We start from the raw sequence: 14,430 nt of genomic DNA on the forward strand, positions 1-14,430 counted from the left end.
GACTAAAAAAAAGAAGAAAATAAAAATCAAATATATACATACATATATACATATATGATTTTCAAAAATACTGGTCTGAGAGAAGCTTTTTCAAAAATATAGGGAAATTTCCATTTTTTCAAAAATAATACAAAATAATACCAATACAAAGACATCATGCCACAACAGGTGAAATGAGAGAAAAGGAGAAAGAAAGAGCATAAGAACAAGAGAAAGATAGAGAGAGATACGGCTAACTGCAGTTCCAAAAAAAGCAAAATTTATGAGACCAACAACAAATGGCATTGCCCAAAAGTATCTCTCTCCCTCACCACACACACAGATAGACAGAGAGAGAAGTACAGACACACAGATACAATGCTCACCCATACAAAGTCATGGGAAATCGAAAAATAGCGAGGCAGCATCGAACGTCAACATATTGAATAAATATTTTCAGTTGAACATCACAATCCGTTCAAGTCGCGGATAACTCCGAATAAAAGTTTTGTAAGTAAAAAAAAAAAAAATAAAGAAAAAGGAAAAAAATATTCAACAAAAATATGAAAAAGGAATGAACAAATTAAATTCCATAGAAAAAATATAATCCCAAGAAAAACTTAACTAGTGCAAAAATATATAAAATAATCAAAGGATTTCGCCAAAAATTGCATAACAAAATCGTCTAATAGAAAAGTGTTTCAAAAGTGAAAAATAAGCACAGCAAGTATTCAAATAATAACAGAGAAACCATTAAAGACAGTTAACAATATGGGCAAATTCAAATGTCTTTGACCAGATTCAAGTTTAATAGCCTAACCACAAGTTAACCGATTAAATATCGTTTTTTTTTTTTGGCCCACCAACAACTACAAGAACAACAACTGCAACATGTGAAATAAAAAAAAACAACCAACTAGCAAAATTAATTCATAGAGGAAGCAGAAAAATAAATTGAAAATCCAAGTGATGCCTTCTCCCTTTACGCCTAGAAATCGTAGATATTATCCTTATAACAAATTGCATATTCTCTATATAGAAAAGTGAATCTTGTACTTTTTTGATTTTGAAATTCTAGCTATATTTAGATAGTCATTTTGTAATTCGATACACAACCTCAACGTGCCAGTATCGAAAAGCATTTGAAAAACCAAAAAGATTGAAATATTTCTTTACGTTGGCGAAAAAGCTTTCTTTCTTTTTGGGTATTACTTAATCCAAACAATTCAACAGATGCCTTTTGCCTGAGAATTATTTTTAGAAATTAATTCCTAGAGCTTTTGAAAAGCTATTTCTATGTATATATATACAAAGTTAGACCCACATAATTATAGTATAAATAGAAATGAAAAATTTCCGAATATCTGCATGTATTTCATGGATAATTTCAATATTGTTCTAAGGCTAGAATTACTTGGATACTTTCTTTTCAAATGGATCTCCAAATATGCAGATATATATAATATATATGTATATACATTATATGTATGTCATTGTCATTTATAAAATTCCATCTGATTTTCTGCTGAATAAACAAACATACATAACTCATTGTGTGTCACCTCGTTCGATATTTTAAGCCCAAAAAAAAAAAAAAATAACAACTCCAACTGCTGTCCGTTCTCCAATTCTTACACCCCATTATAACAACAACAACATAAAAACAAAACCAAAAAAAAAAAAAAGAAAACAAAAAATGAAGCAACAACTTCAACTGAAATGTGCCTCGATTGCAATTTTATTTATATTCAATTTATACTTATTTCTGTTTGCCCAAACCCCTTGCCAACCCCTCCCCCAAAAAGACCGGGAAGATCCCGACCCCAGAAGGAGTAAACAAAAACAAATGCTCAAAAAAAAAAAGGTTTAAAAATACATTCGAGGAATATTATAAACTCAATTCAATTAAGAGAATCACATTGGCATTCCAATATCACAAAATTCCTGCCAGTTCCAGCCAGTCATGACAAAATCCACAAATATTGGTCAAGTACCTGACCAGCTGAGTTTACTTTTTGGCCTTCAAGTGTTAAGCATGAATCATTATTTGAAGAAAGATTTATATATGGCACAAATGAGGTGACAAAAAACCTGTTAGTCCTGGAATCCTTCTTTTTACTCATCAATATTAATTTTTAATAAAGAGAGAAGATTTCTACTCTGTTAACCTATTTTCAACTTGGGTTGATTAGAATTTTAAGAACACCAAATCTCTGGTCAAAAAAATTCTAGCTCTCTTAGTTTGGGCGGAATCGACTATTCGAAATCGGTTAATCTTTCCAACCATCCAGTATTTTATAAAATTTCTGACCACATTCGAATCTTAATATTTAATTTCATAAATGAGCTCAATTTTTGATCTTAAGTGACTACTTTTTAGGTATAAAATGTTACCCCAATCATGATTTTTATTGATGAGTTGGTTTTGAACGCTTCTTTTAATAATTTTAGACTTCTTTTTGAGTTATGTTTTCTATAAGCAACTAGTTTTATCAATTAACCATGAGTAAGACGTTTTAGTTTCATTTTAAAGTAATTTTTATCAGTTAAGAAGACTCAAAATAGACTTATCAAGGGGTCTTCTGTTAGAAAGCCTGGTTGGGAACAATCTTCTAAATGATATAGGGCGTAAGGAGCGTAAGGATTTGATAAACGAAAAATATCAAGCAAGTTCTACGATCAGAGAACTGATTCTCAAAGATGATGTAAAATAAGTAAGCCCCAAGTAGAATAAAAGCTCTTACCCAGAATTCAAAAACCCGTATATAGAAATAGATCTTATTAAAGAATATGACAAGTGCCTAAGTCTTACTTACGTCTTTGAGAAAGGAGAATCTGCTGAATTCAAAATATATATACTACCCATTGCCTATTGGCAAGTGGCTATAAAAATTTCATCAAATATTTCATTTAGAGTACCTAAATATCTTAGATACTTAAAATTTTTGAAATTATTGGTTTGCCTTTTAAGGCAAAAGGCGCTGAGCAAATTATGTTTGTCGCCAATGTCAATGTGATGTTCCATTGTTCCAGCTTATGGCAGCCTGATTTGAATATTTAACTGGCATTTGTTTACCCACTTTTCTGGTCAATCATCTCACCGTAAATCATTTAATGCACGTTTGTTAACCGAAATAAAGAGAGAGAGAAGGAAAGAAAGAGTGACGGATACGACCTGAAATGGTTCAGGGAAATCAATATATAAAAACCTCTTTAGTTATGCATCTCACATAGTCAGAACCAACGAAGCTGTGAGAATTCTCAAGTAGAGTATTTGTGTCAAGTGAGAAATGGAATCTTTTTAGTTCACAAAAATGGGAACAATGATCTTAGTCTTAGATCAGAAATGATGAAAATTATCAACAGTAAATTTCACTTTCATATGGGATTATAACATAAATTATTTAATTACTTTATTAGATTGTTAAATATGTTGAATTGGATGTTGTTTTACAATCGTTTTTGTTTTGGCATTTCGATTTCAGCAGTTTCTTTCAAGTGTAGCAAGTAAAACAAAACAAAGCCAACCACCATGGATGCCATCAAGAAGAAGATGCAAGCGATGAAAGTCGACAAAGATGGAGCTCTGGAACGCGCTCTCGTCTGCGAACAGGAGGCACGCGATGCCAACACCCGCGCCGAAAAGGTGAGTCAATCCAAGCATGATCTCTCCCCATCCAAACGCATTCAAATACATACATATAATAGTAATAAATATACGCATAATGCTCATTTAATTGTTACAAAAAACATAATTAATGGTTCAATGCAAACTTGTTAACACATTCGCCATTGAAATTGCAATTGCAAATTGATTATGCATTTTCTCATTTTCCATTTTCATTTGTTGTTGTACAGGCCGAGGAGGAGGCTCGCCAGCTGCAAAAGAAAATCCAGACCGTTGAAAACGAATTGGATCAGACACAGGAGGCCCTCACCCTTGTCACTGGCAAACTGGAGGAGAAGAACAAGGCTTTGCAGAATGTAAGTGCAAAATTTATTTTTCTGATTTTGATTTAGTTTTTAAGTTTAGATTAGATTTAAGTTGAAAATTATATGAAATATGAGGCAGTTATATATATATTACACCATTTTTAATAGAGACTATTTCTTTCATACACTAAATTATAGAAATTACAGAACAAGTCTTAAAAATTTTGTTTATCAGCATTTAAAAGCATTTTTAAAGATATTTATAAAGGACTTCATTAAAATAGCTAGATGAAGATGTTTTTGTAAACCAATACACACATAAATTGTTAAATTTAGTCAATCTTAGAAGAATTTATTAGAGTTTTAGAAATCCAACACTGTGAATGACAATTTTCCATTTGTTTTAAAAGCAAAAATAACCAAATCGAAACCTTTATGAACAAACTCTTGAAAAAAAAAACACATTTTCACACATTTAATCGTAGATTTTTTTTATAATTTTAAAAAGTTCTCTAAAATCAAGAAACTTTCAAAGTTAAAATTTCGAATCTCAAATTCCATATTTTTTACTCATGCTCATGATAAATGCCTTAAACATATCGAGTGGCATTTACGATCTGACAAATTTCTCTACCTATCTTTAGCTCGTGCCATCTGTGCATAATTTTCGAACTATATAGAAATCGAAATGAAAAAATTCACCTACATACACATATGTATATGTATACATACATATTTTCGAATACAGATGCATACAATTTTAAAAATTAAATTTCTAGTCTAGAAGATCATTAATAACATTTAACTTGACAAGATCTAGTTTGCCCTCATTAAAAGCAAATGTTTTAGACCTTAGACTTTTTATTTAAGGAATATAAAGATACATGAATATATATATATAGTTATATATGTAAGTTATGTTAAGTTTATTGTTTTATTCTATGTCAAGAAACAAAAAAGATTTGTCCACTTTGTTGACAGCATTATATAGAAAATGGAAGTGGGGCAACAATTAAGTTTTAAATTCTAGACAAAATGACAACGGGGAGGAGGCTAATGTTTGTTCCCCGAAAATTCCATAAATTTCAAATGGAAATTTCAACAAAAACTGACATCGGTGTATGTATACGTAATTTTTGGTATGTTTTTGGTATTTTTTTTTTTCTGTTGTTTTGACTGTTGGCAACGCCTTTTTGAGCGCTATTTTTAAATTTGTTGAAAATAGCTTTTCCTTATATCGAAAGAGAGAGGAGCCAATAGGTGTGCATGAGGGAGGAAATATCAAATAACGCAAAGGCAAATGAATTTTGTGTTTTTGTTGCCAAAAAAAAAAAAAACAAATTTCGCACACAAACATAGACAGATTATTTCGTAGATTTTTCTAGCGCTATTTGTGCTGCTGCTCCTCCAAAAAAGAAATAGAAATTAAATAAAATATTTCTCATTTGATTTGGTTTGGGGCAAAAACTATCTCAAGGACATTTGGCAGCGTTTCAAAAAACTTATAAACTTCTTGGCCTGCAGGTAACTGATCTACAAAATTGTTGGAAAAACTCATATCAGAGAACATAAATCAAAAGAACTTAATAAAACACAACAGAACCTTCCTAAGGCCCACTATCAGTAGTTTTGTTATATTAAACTTAAATTAACTATGACTATGACAGACTGATTGTGAGTAATATGTGAAAAAGATAAAGATAATTAATTCAAACAAAAAATTAAAAGCTTACTCTCACACAAACACACACACACACAGTGGTGAGTGGGTGTAGTTTGGGGCTGTGGCTCTCTTTCGTCGGCTCCCACACCATGCCTATGATGAAGTGCATCATATGCCACATGGCGGACTGTGCCGCTTGGTAGGGGGTGCACCCCACTCCCCCCACCAAGAAATAAACGCGTTGAAGAGATAATGACACACAGAGTGAGAGTCAGATGTGGTATAGAGACAGAGAGAGAGAGAGAGAGAGAGCGAAACTCAGGAAGAGAAAGAGAAATATATGAGAAATAGATAGAGAGCAACGATCCTCTATGGTGGAGCGCATGGCCCCAAAATTGTTTGCCACACAGCACTTTCAAGTACAACGCCGAAGCAAGCAGCAAGGGGCTGAAGAAGATCCGCCGCAAGCCGCAAAAAATATCAAAATAAAAAATCAAGATAAATAAATAAAACCAATATAAATAAACCAAAAACTATGTTGCACAAAATTTACTTAAATTGTAACATTTAAATCGTTTCTTTTTTGTTGTTTTTTGTAAATCAAACTATATTTGAATGCACTATTTTTATTTAATACGCATTAAATAAAATTTTAGTGGTTTTCAATTATATAAATTAAAAAACGAAAAGCAGCCGCTGCAATAATACCAACAACAAGAACAGGCGGAAATTGGCTAAAAGCGGCAGCAAAAATCTCTAGCAATTTTCAACGCGCTAATGAAAATTGTTCGAAAGAGACGAAAGCTTCGTATTAAATCATCAATAAAAATAGCAAGAAAAAAAAAAAGACTCAGCTAACAGTATATTATGAGCACAGTTGTTTGAATAGCAAAAAAAAAAGAGCAAACGCAACACGCACCAAATCACACAGCAACAAACAACAAAAACTACAACAACAATATAATTAATATGTACGAGAAAACTTTAACAATAGGAACTGCAAAAGTTAATAATGCATATGAATGGCAAAAAGTGAGTTATAACAAAAATCAACAACAACAACAGCAACAGAAGCAAAAACCAAATATAAATAAAAGCATAAATACAACAAAAGCAACAAAAACAACAAAACCCACAGCACCGGCAGCAGTTGTTACGGTCTCAACTCCGCCGGCATCCGCCAAATTGAAATTCAAATTCTCTGGATACGCGTCCCGTCGCCAAACATTGGCCCATCAAATAAAGCGAGCTCATCGTCATTTGCTAACTGGCAATGATAAGCTACCCACTTTACAACAACAACAACCAAAGCGTAAACAATATATAAACAATTTTTCTTTTCTGCCTACACGCGCCCAAAGTTTAAAATTTTCCGAATTCTTACAAAATAGCGGGAGTCCAATAAACTCTGTGCGCGTGTAGGCAACTCTGAGAGGTTATCGAAAACTATCGATAAACCCGTTTGCAGAAATAACTCTTATCGACATATCGATTATCATTTGCAGCAACAACAACAAACAAGTCCAGAAAACAGCAGCACCACCACACAAAACATTTGTTGAAAAATAGTGATAAGCAACAAAAACACAAGACTAAAAACAGTCACCACCGGCCACATAAGGCTAATCGCAACTGTTCCCGTCCCTGCGTCACTGGCAGTTCAGATCAAGATCCCCAATCGGGTTTGTCATCACGTTGGAGCTCCATCGAATGCTCCATAAATGTGCTGGAAGATCTTCTCTACTATTGCGATGAGGAGGCCGAATTGTACATAGCTCAACTTTACGAAAGATACCAGCAATTAACCTGCAGCGAATACGAGTCAGGTTCAGAGGAGCAGGAACAGGACGACGAGTTTTGGAGTGATTGCGACGTGGAGGTCGAGGACAACATGTCGCATCAAAGTTTGGATGACGATGCTGTTTCCAGCAGCAGTGGAGCTGGCACAAATAGCACAGCCAGCGCTTCCTCTCCACTGGTGCCCAGCTCATTGAGGCGTCGTGGACATCAGCATCATCCTCGCTTTTCAGGCACAAGGAAACCGCAAGTGCCCAATGTTCAAGAGATACTGGCTGCACTCTATCGTGGTGATTCCAAAGGTGTTCTTTCGAATTTGCGTGGCGAGACGTCATCCTCATCGCCGCCACCGTCAACAGAGCATGCCACTGAATCCTTGCCAGCAGCCGATTCAATATTAATTAGCCGTAGTACTTTGAGTCTTCCATTGAGCGATTCTGTGACGAATTCCTTGGGCAGTAACAGCCCCACACCCACGGACGAGAGTAGTGTTCAAGATGAGAGCACTGCTACGCCCGCAATAGCAACCACAACCACAACAAAGCCTCTAGTCGAAAAGACCACAAAGAAGAAGAAACGAGAGAAAGGTGATAAAACAGACAAGGACAAGGAAAAGGGTGAGAAATCTGAAAAGAAAAAGAAATCCAGCTCAAAGCGAGACCGGAATAACAAACGTCCAAATGGAGCCAACATCATGGAGGCCAGCAGCGATAGTTTGGCCACCGATGGCGGTGGTGCTGCAATTGATGAGGGCATTGCCTTAACAGAAGATGATGATACTCAGGCGGCCGAGTGGTCCAAATTACGTTGCACTAGCGAGTCTGCCGAAGTTGTGGCCGAGCGTGAAGCAAGACGGAACAAAGGACGGTGTGCTGATTATCCTGGCCTAGCTTTTGGACGTTCCATATTCAGCTCCGATACCATGATGAAGTTCAACATAATACGAAATGAACTTCACAACATCATGAACACACAACTGAAGCGGGTAATTAGACAGGATGATTGATTAATCGATCTCTACTAATCAAATTTTCTATTTTTTTAATTCAAGCCCGAGTGTCATACGTTCCGTTTCATTTGGTTGTTGTTGCTCTTTAATTTAAGAATGTGTGGTTAGGTCTTTGCCGTCGTCGTCATTTCTATCTAAGATTGCTCCAATTTTCAATTTTGTTTAGTACTTTTTTTCGGTTTTTGCACATTGCGAAGTGATTACGTCGTCGTCGTCGTCGCCGCAATCGACTTCATAGCCTTTGCTTTCTTCTTTTCGCGCAAATTCTATTTCTGCCTTAACCCATTCTTGCCCTCCACCTCACAATTGGAGAGGGGACTGCCATTGAGGGCGGATTTCTAGTTTTTCATTTTGTATGTGTCTGTGTGGCCTTGCCAAAAGGTAATTTCTTTCGCTTATCTTTATATTTGAATTTTGTTAAATTTTGTTTTGGTTTTGAGGAAATATTTAGACATGTATTCTTTCTGTTCTCTTATGTCTTGAGCCATTCTTCTTTCATTCGTTCATTTGTTTGTATTCTCTTCATAAAATGAAATTCTCAGTATGCAAATCTTGACCCATTTGAGTTTGCTTACCTCCCAGTTGACAGACGAAGGTTATTCACACACGATCAGTGGCGTTCCAATAGAAAAAAAATAGATTTTTCCTCTTAAATACATTTTTCCCACTGGAATTTTTAATCTTTGCTACGCCTATGTCTACTCTTCTTTCGAATAGAAAAATTTCAACAATTTCTTAAACATATTTACTTTAATTGCAGGCAATTGTTTAATTAGTTACGCAATTGCTAAAAATTAACGGTATTATGCCGGTCACCTGTTGCTCGCTGTCTCGCGTTTTCTCTCATATAGACGCTCTCTTTTTTGGTTTCTTGTTCATCTCTCCCTCTCTCTCTCTCTCTCTGCGTGTTGTGGGCGTGGGCCAAATAGATAAACCCCAAAAAAACTAAATTGGTATTAGTGTTGGCAGGTTCCCATGCCTGCCACCCCCACAGCTGTTCTCTAGCATTTTGTGCTTAGTTTTTCTTGGTCATTTCTATAAAAAGTCAAGTCACTGACTTAAAAGAAAACGCCACCATTTATGGCCCCAAAAACAGAAAAAAAAACATTAACAACAGAAAATCAAGCTTGGCTTACCAATTTCGGCCTCACAATTGAATTATTAAATAATGGAAATTGCACACGTCTCTTTCTACGTGTTCTCAACAACTACAGCCACAACGACCTTCGTCAACAACCCCCCTTAACACCCCTCGCTGATCATTTTAGTTGCAGCACTTTGTTGTGCGGCATTTACTTTTAATTTCTTTTCAATGTCGGCTTGGCTAAAAATGGACAAGCAGGCGGCGGTTGGTGCTGCGGCTGGTGTTTTTATGCTGTCGCTGAGGAGGTGGTGCTGGGGGGTTAGGGGTTGCCGGCGGGAGACATTGCTCATAGTTTAAGTATTATCAACAATTACGCCATCGCCACAAATTTGCCAAATAGGGATGATATTTTTTACGAATAAGATTTGAGTGTACAACACAAACAACATATCGTCGAAACCGGCAAAAATACACTTCAGCCGATTGTGCGAACCGTGTTGTAGGGAGGAGGGGGTGGTGACACACTCACACAAATACACATACATACTTAGTTTTATATGTGTTGAGTGTGACTCTACCTGCGCTTACTCATTTCCATTTCCATTGCCACTGCCAATCCAAATGGGCAATTGACCTGAACCCAAACCCCGTCTCACATGTTTTACATACACACACATATATCTGTGTACAATTTACATATTTAAATTTTTGCATAACAGAAAAATCTTAAATATTTCTTCACTAATTAATGCCAAAAATAACAACAACAAGTTAACTCAAATTTTAGCGGCTTTTAACAGGTTTTCCAGCGGCACACACACACACATAGAGAGAAAGAGAGACGCACTCACAGTGCTTTCCCATACATACACATACTTTTGAGGCGAGGCAGACAACAGTAGTTGTCTCTTTCCCACCTGTTGTTAGCATAATAATCCACCACCGCTGCACAGTGAACCGTTTGCGAAAAGTGGGCTTAAAAATGCAGGTTTTTCAAAAAGCACTTGATATACTGTAACTCTTTAACATTATTTCTCCGTTGGCAAGTAAAAAGTAAATTAATTTGTCCGATTTTTTTAAACTTGCAAATTCAATCTTTTTGCTTAACAAATAAATAAGCTACAAGTTTGTGAATTTCACTTTCCATAACATTACGACGACTCCTTATTAAGACTGCTATTAGATGAAAATATCACCTTATATTTCTGTACATATTTTGGACTGCCAAAGTCACTTATCTTTAATCGATTAGGAGTATAACTTTTAAAAACGAGTTTTCTGTGAATGAGAGACACTGTGCGCCGCTTCGTATGGCTGCCAAGTGTCTCAACGGTTTTTTCCAGTATCATTTCCAGTTACGTACTCGTCGGAGTCGCATCGTAGTCGTTGTCGCTGTCTCTTCATTTATCCCCGTGCGTGTGTGTCCGTGTGTGCGTTTTGCTAGTAAATAGCAAAAATTAAATATTTGATTATAAATTCAATACAACTTCAATTAAATTTTCTGTGCACATCCCCACACACAACCCAAAGTTAAACAACAAATAAAAACCCTCTAACCTCCAGAGAAAAAGATTAATAAAAGAAGAGAGAGAGATACAGAGAGGAAAAAGTAAAGAAAAAACCGGTGGTTTTTTTCGTTCGCTCTCTTCTTGTCTGTGTGTTCGTTTGTCGTACGTTCCTCGCTCGTTTTGCGTGCGTGTTGGTGTTCAATTTGTACAAATTTTCAAATATTTTTGGTGCCTGCCACAGCCCACTATTTATACATATAAATATATTTATCTATATCTATATAGAAAAAGAAATTTGCCATAAGTGTGCTCCATTTAAAAAAAAAAAAAAAAAAAATAAAAAACAAGTGCAAAACACTTTAACAACACCCACATCTACTTGCCACAACAAAAAGAAAGAAAGAAAAAGCAACAAAAATGACGACCAGCATTCCACAAGGTACACTCTTGGATGTACTCAAGAAGAAAATGCGTCAGACCAAAGAAGAAATGGAAAAGTATAAAGATGAATGTGAGGAATATCACAAGCGTTTGCAGCTTGAAGTTGTTCGACGTGAAGAAGTAAGCTAGACAGATCTTTCACACCCACTCATAGAATTTACAAAAAAAAATTTGCTACGTTTTTTTTTTTTTTGTCGTTTTGTGGTATGGAAAAAGAAATTGGAAAAACAAAGAAGAAAAACTGAAGTCAACCATTTCTTCTGATGCTCTCCCAAAAGTTTAAAGGTTTAAATTTTGGCTTTGCTATATGCAAGCGTGTGTGTGTAAGCGAGACAACAACAAATACTGTCCACTCTCTTCCTCTCTGAGGTTCTAGCCTCTCATTCTCTTTCTTTCTCTCTCTGTCTGTTTGTCATCCATTGCCTCTCCCTGTATTTCTGTTGTTGTTTTGTTCTTGCAGTGGTTTTTTATGTTCAACTACAGGGTGTCGTTAATTTTTGTTATCTTTGTCGAAATTCATTCACCTTTAAGGTTGTTTTTCTCTTTCTTTTGAATTTTATCTTCTGTTAAACGCAAACATTAGCATATCAAAAGGAAAAAAAAGAAGCAGTAAAGAAGTCTTCAAAAAAACCGTCACTGGAATATCTTTTGGCTAGCGGTGTTCTAAATTCGATTAATTATGATTTTTACGCCATGGCCAACTATAAATGGTTTTTTTCCCCTTCTTTTGGCACAAAATGCTTGCCCCTTGGGCTTTTATTTGTGCTTAATTCGATTCTAATTAGACAATTGAGTGCGAGCCAGTTGTAGGGCTCTTGCGATATACATACATATGCGTGTGTGTGTGAGAGAGAATGTATGAAATCACAGTTTGGCCCCCGCCAATGACAGCATTATGACGTCATTTTGTAGCTTAAAGGAAGTTTTTTTTTATTAGTTTACCGTTACTAGGAGAAAATACTTTACGATTATGTTTCCAGGCAGATTCTAAATCTTTTCTAAGCATTGTTGCGTAACCGTCATTAATAGCTCTCCGTTAAATTTAATTCAATATTTTCAAAAGTTTTGGAAAACGTAAATAACCCTGTATTTGTTAGGCATCAGCAGTATTTTGCTTTTGTCAAAATGATTGACGTGTTTTAAGTGTTTCCCCTCGTTTTTGTTGTTTGTGTTTTTGAGCTCTTTTTAGTTAATTCTAAACAAAGCAACATAATATATGTAGCTGTTTTTATTGTTGCTGCTTTCAATGTCATTTGAAGTCCACCCTCACCCTCTGTCATTTCCTTTCGTAGTCGCTTCCTCCCCCTTCTCTCCTGCTTCTCCAATCATGCAATTGAACATTGATAATTTCAATGCGCGCATTGTGACAAATTGGTTTTGATTTCTTTTTTTTTATTTTGTACCAGACGATTGATGACAGTGTGTCGTAATTTAAAGATTACCACACATGACGCCATTTGCTTCAACATTCACTTACTCTCCTCTCTCTCACTCTCAGTCCAAGTTTTCCCCATTTTCAGTCAAATAAAACTATATTTTCCGCTTGGTAGAACATCTTTTTACTGTTTTACAACTTAATTTACATAGGGAAAACATTTTCATAGCTTGAAATTTTCGGGTGGTTTGTAATTAAAAATGCATAAAAAACACTTAAAAAATGGTAAGGTAAAAACTTTAATTTGAAGTTAGGTTGTATCTTAAACGTCATTGTTTTTCAGGTGATAAGTAAAGAGACTAAAGCTCATACAATATTTTGACGTCATAATTTTTAGTAAAACATTTGTTTTGCCCAGTGTAAACACGCCCTATTAGGTCTGGGATTGGGACTATGGTTTATATATTTTTTCTTCTTTATGGTTGTCGTTAGTTTTATTTCGTTGCCACGGCAATTTGATCACAGAGTGAGAGAGAGGGAGAAGAAAAAAAATATTCAAGGTGTGCGTGACTAAGCCGTCAACAATTTTTTTTTGGTTTAACTTTTGCATGTTCATGACTTTTCGGATATATCCGAATTGGTATCCACATATGTACAAAAATATCTTTAGTATTTTTTTGGGTTGTCTCTTGCAGTTTGCCGGTCATTTTTCATACACATACTCAACATAACACACACCACACACAAATTCCAAAATTTTTGACTCTGGAACTTGTTTTTCTTTTGTGGCCTTTCTTTCGCATACATTTATTTTGGTTAATGAGTTCAAATACTCAGAGAGAGAGAGAGAGAGAAAGAGAGGGGAAGGAAACGGCGCATACAGTGCCACACAATATAACTTGTTCGCAACGATCCAAACCGATCCGACCCTCACCCTCACACCCTCACAAAAACATTGTGTCTATGCCTTCTACCACCTTCTTTTTTTTTTTTTGGCCATAAAACGTAAACGAAACGAAACGAAACTCAACTCCAACTTCAACTCTTATTTTGGAAAGCTCCCGCAATTCGAAATGCTTTTTAACGTTTATCGTACGCTTCTGCTTCTGATGGTCTGTTGGTTGGTTAGTTGGTCGGTTGGTCGATGACGTAAGCCAACAAGCGCGCTCAGTTCATTATCACACGATACTTTTATGACTCGTTCTATTCTAGGCTCGTTGTCGTCTTTGTCGTTGTCGGTGCAAAATTGGTCAAGTTGATATCCCCATATCAGTCATTGGACTGGGTGGACTACCTTGCGACCATTTTTGGGTTTGAATTTTTAGTTTCATTTTATTCAATATAATTTGACAACCATTTTTGGGCGTTTTCATTTTCGCTTTTCATTAGCGGCGGCGTCAATGTCAAATATTTTCCGCTTTTTAATTGCTAGGGGAAACTCTCAATTGGCTTCGTTTAGGCAAACAACAATAACAACCAAATGGAACACACGGAAGACCTTTATTTATATATAATTTCAGATGGCATCCGAAACTGTGGTCGACTTTAGGAAATTTAGGGCAAAAACGAAAAAGAGAGAAAACGCTTAGTTAGAGAGTTAGAAAGATTTCCATACAAAAACAGAAAGAAAACAAAAAAAAA

At 35.6% G+C, this 14,430-nt stretch overlaps 1 protein-coding gene across 22 annotated transcripts in view; it reads left to right on the forward strand.

The window, feature by feature from the left end:
• The first annotated feature begins 364 nt into the window (after nt 1–364).
• Tm1 (tropomyosin 1) overlaps nt 365–14,430 on the forward strand; it is a 29,555-nt gene continuing 15,489 nt past the window's right edge. For 2 of the 22 annotated variants that reach the window (XM_068297785.1, XM_068297783.1), the window contains exons 1-3: nt 371–489; nt 3,468–3,625; nt 3,838–3,963. In XM_068297785.1, the coding sequence (XP_068153886.1) occupies nt 3,512–3,625; nt 3,838–3,963 (240 nt within the window). In that variant the 5' untranslated portion in view covers nt 371–489; nt 3,468–3,511. Of the gene's footprint in view, nt 490–3,464; nt 3,626–3,837; nt 3,964–5,991; nt 6,888–7,080; nt 8,358–10,796; nt 11,535–14,430 lie in introns of those variants that run through there. The other 20 variants (XM_068297790.1, XM_068297788.1, XM_068297793.1 and 17 more) reach the window with 19 other exon arrangements.

This window comes from Drosophila tropicalis, unplaced genomic scaffold (assembly GCF_018151085.1).
Source record: "Drosophila tropicalis isolate 14030-0801.00 unplaced genomic scaffold, ASM1815108v1 contig_859, whole genome shotgun sequence".
NCBI classification, from domain to species: Eukaryota; Metazoa; Arthropoda; class Insecta; order Diptera; family Drosophilidae; genus Drosophila; species Drosophila tropicalis.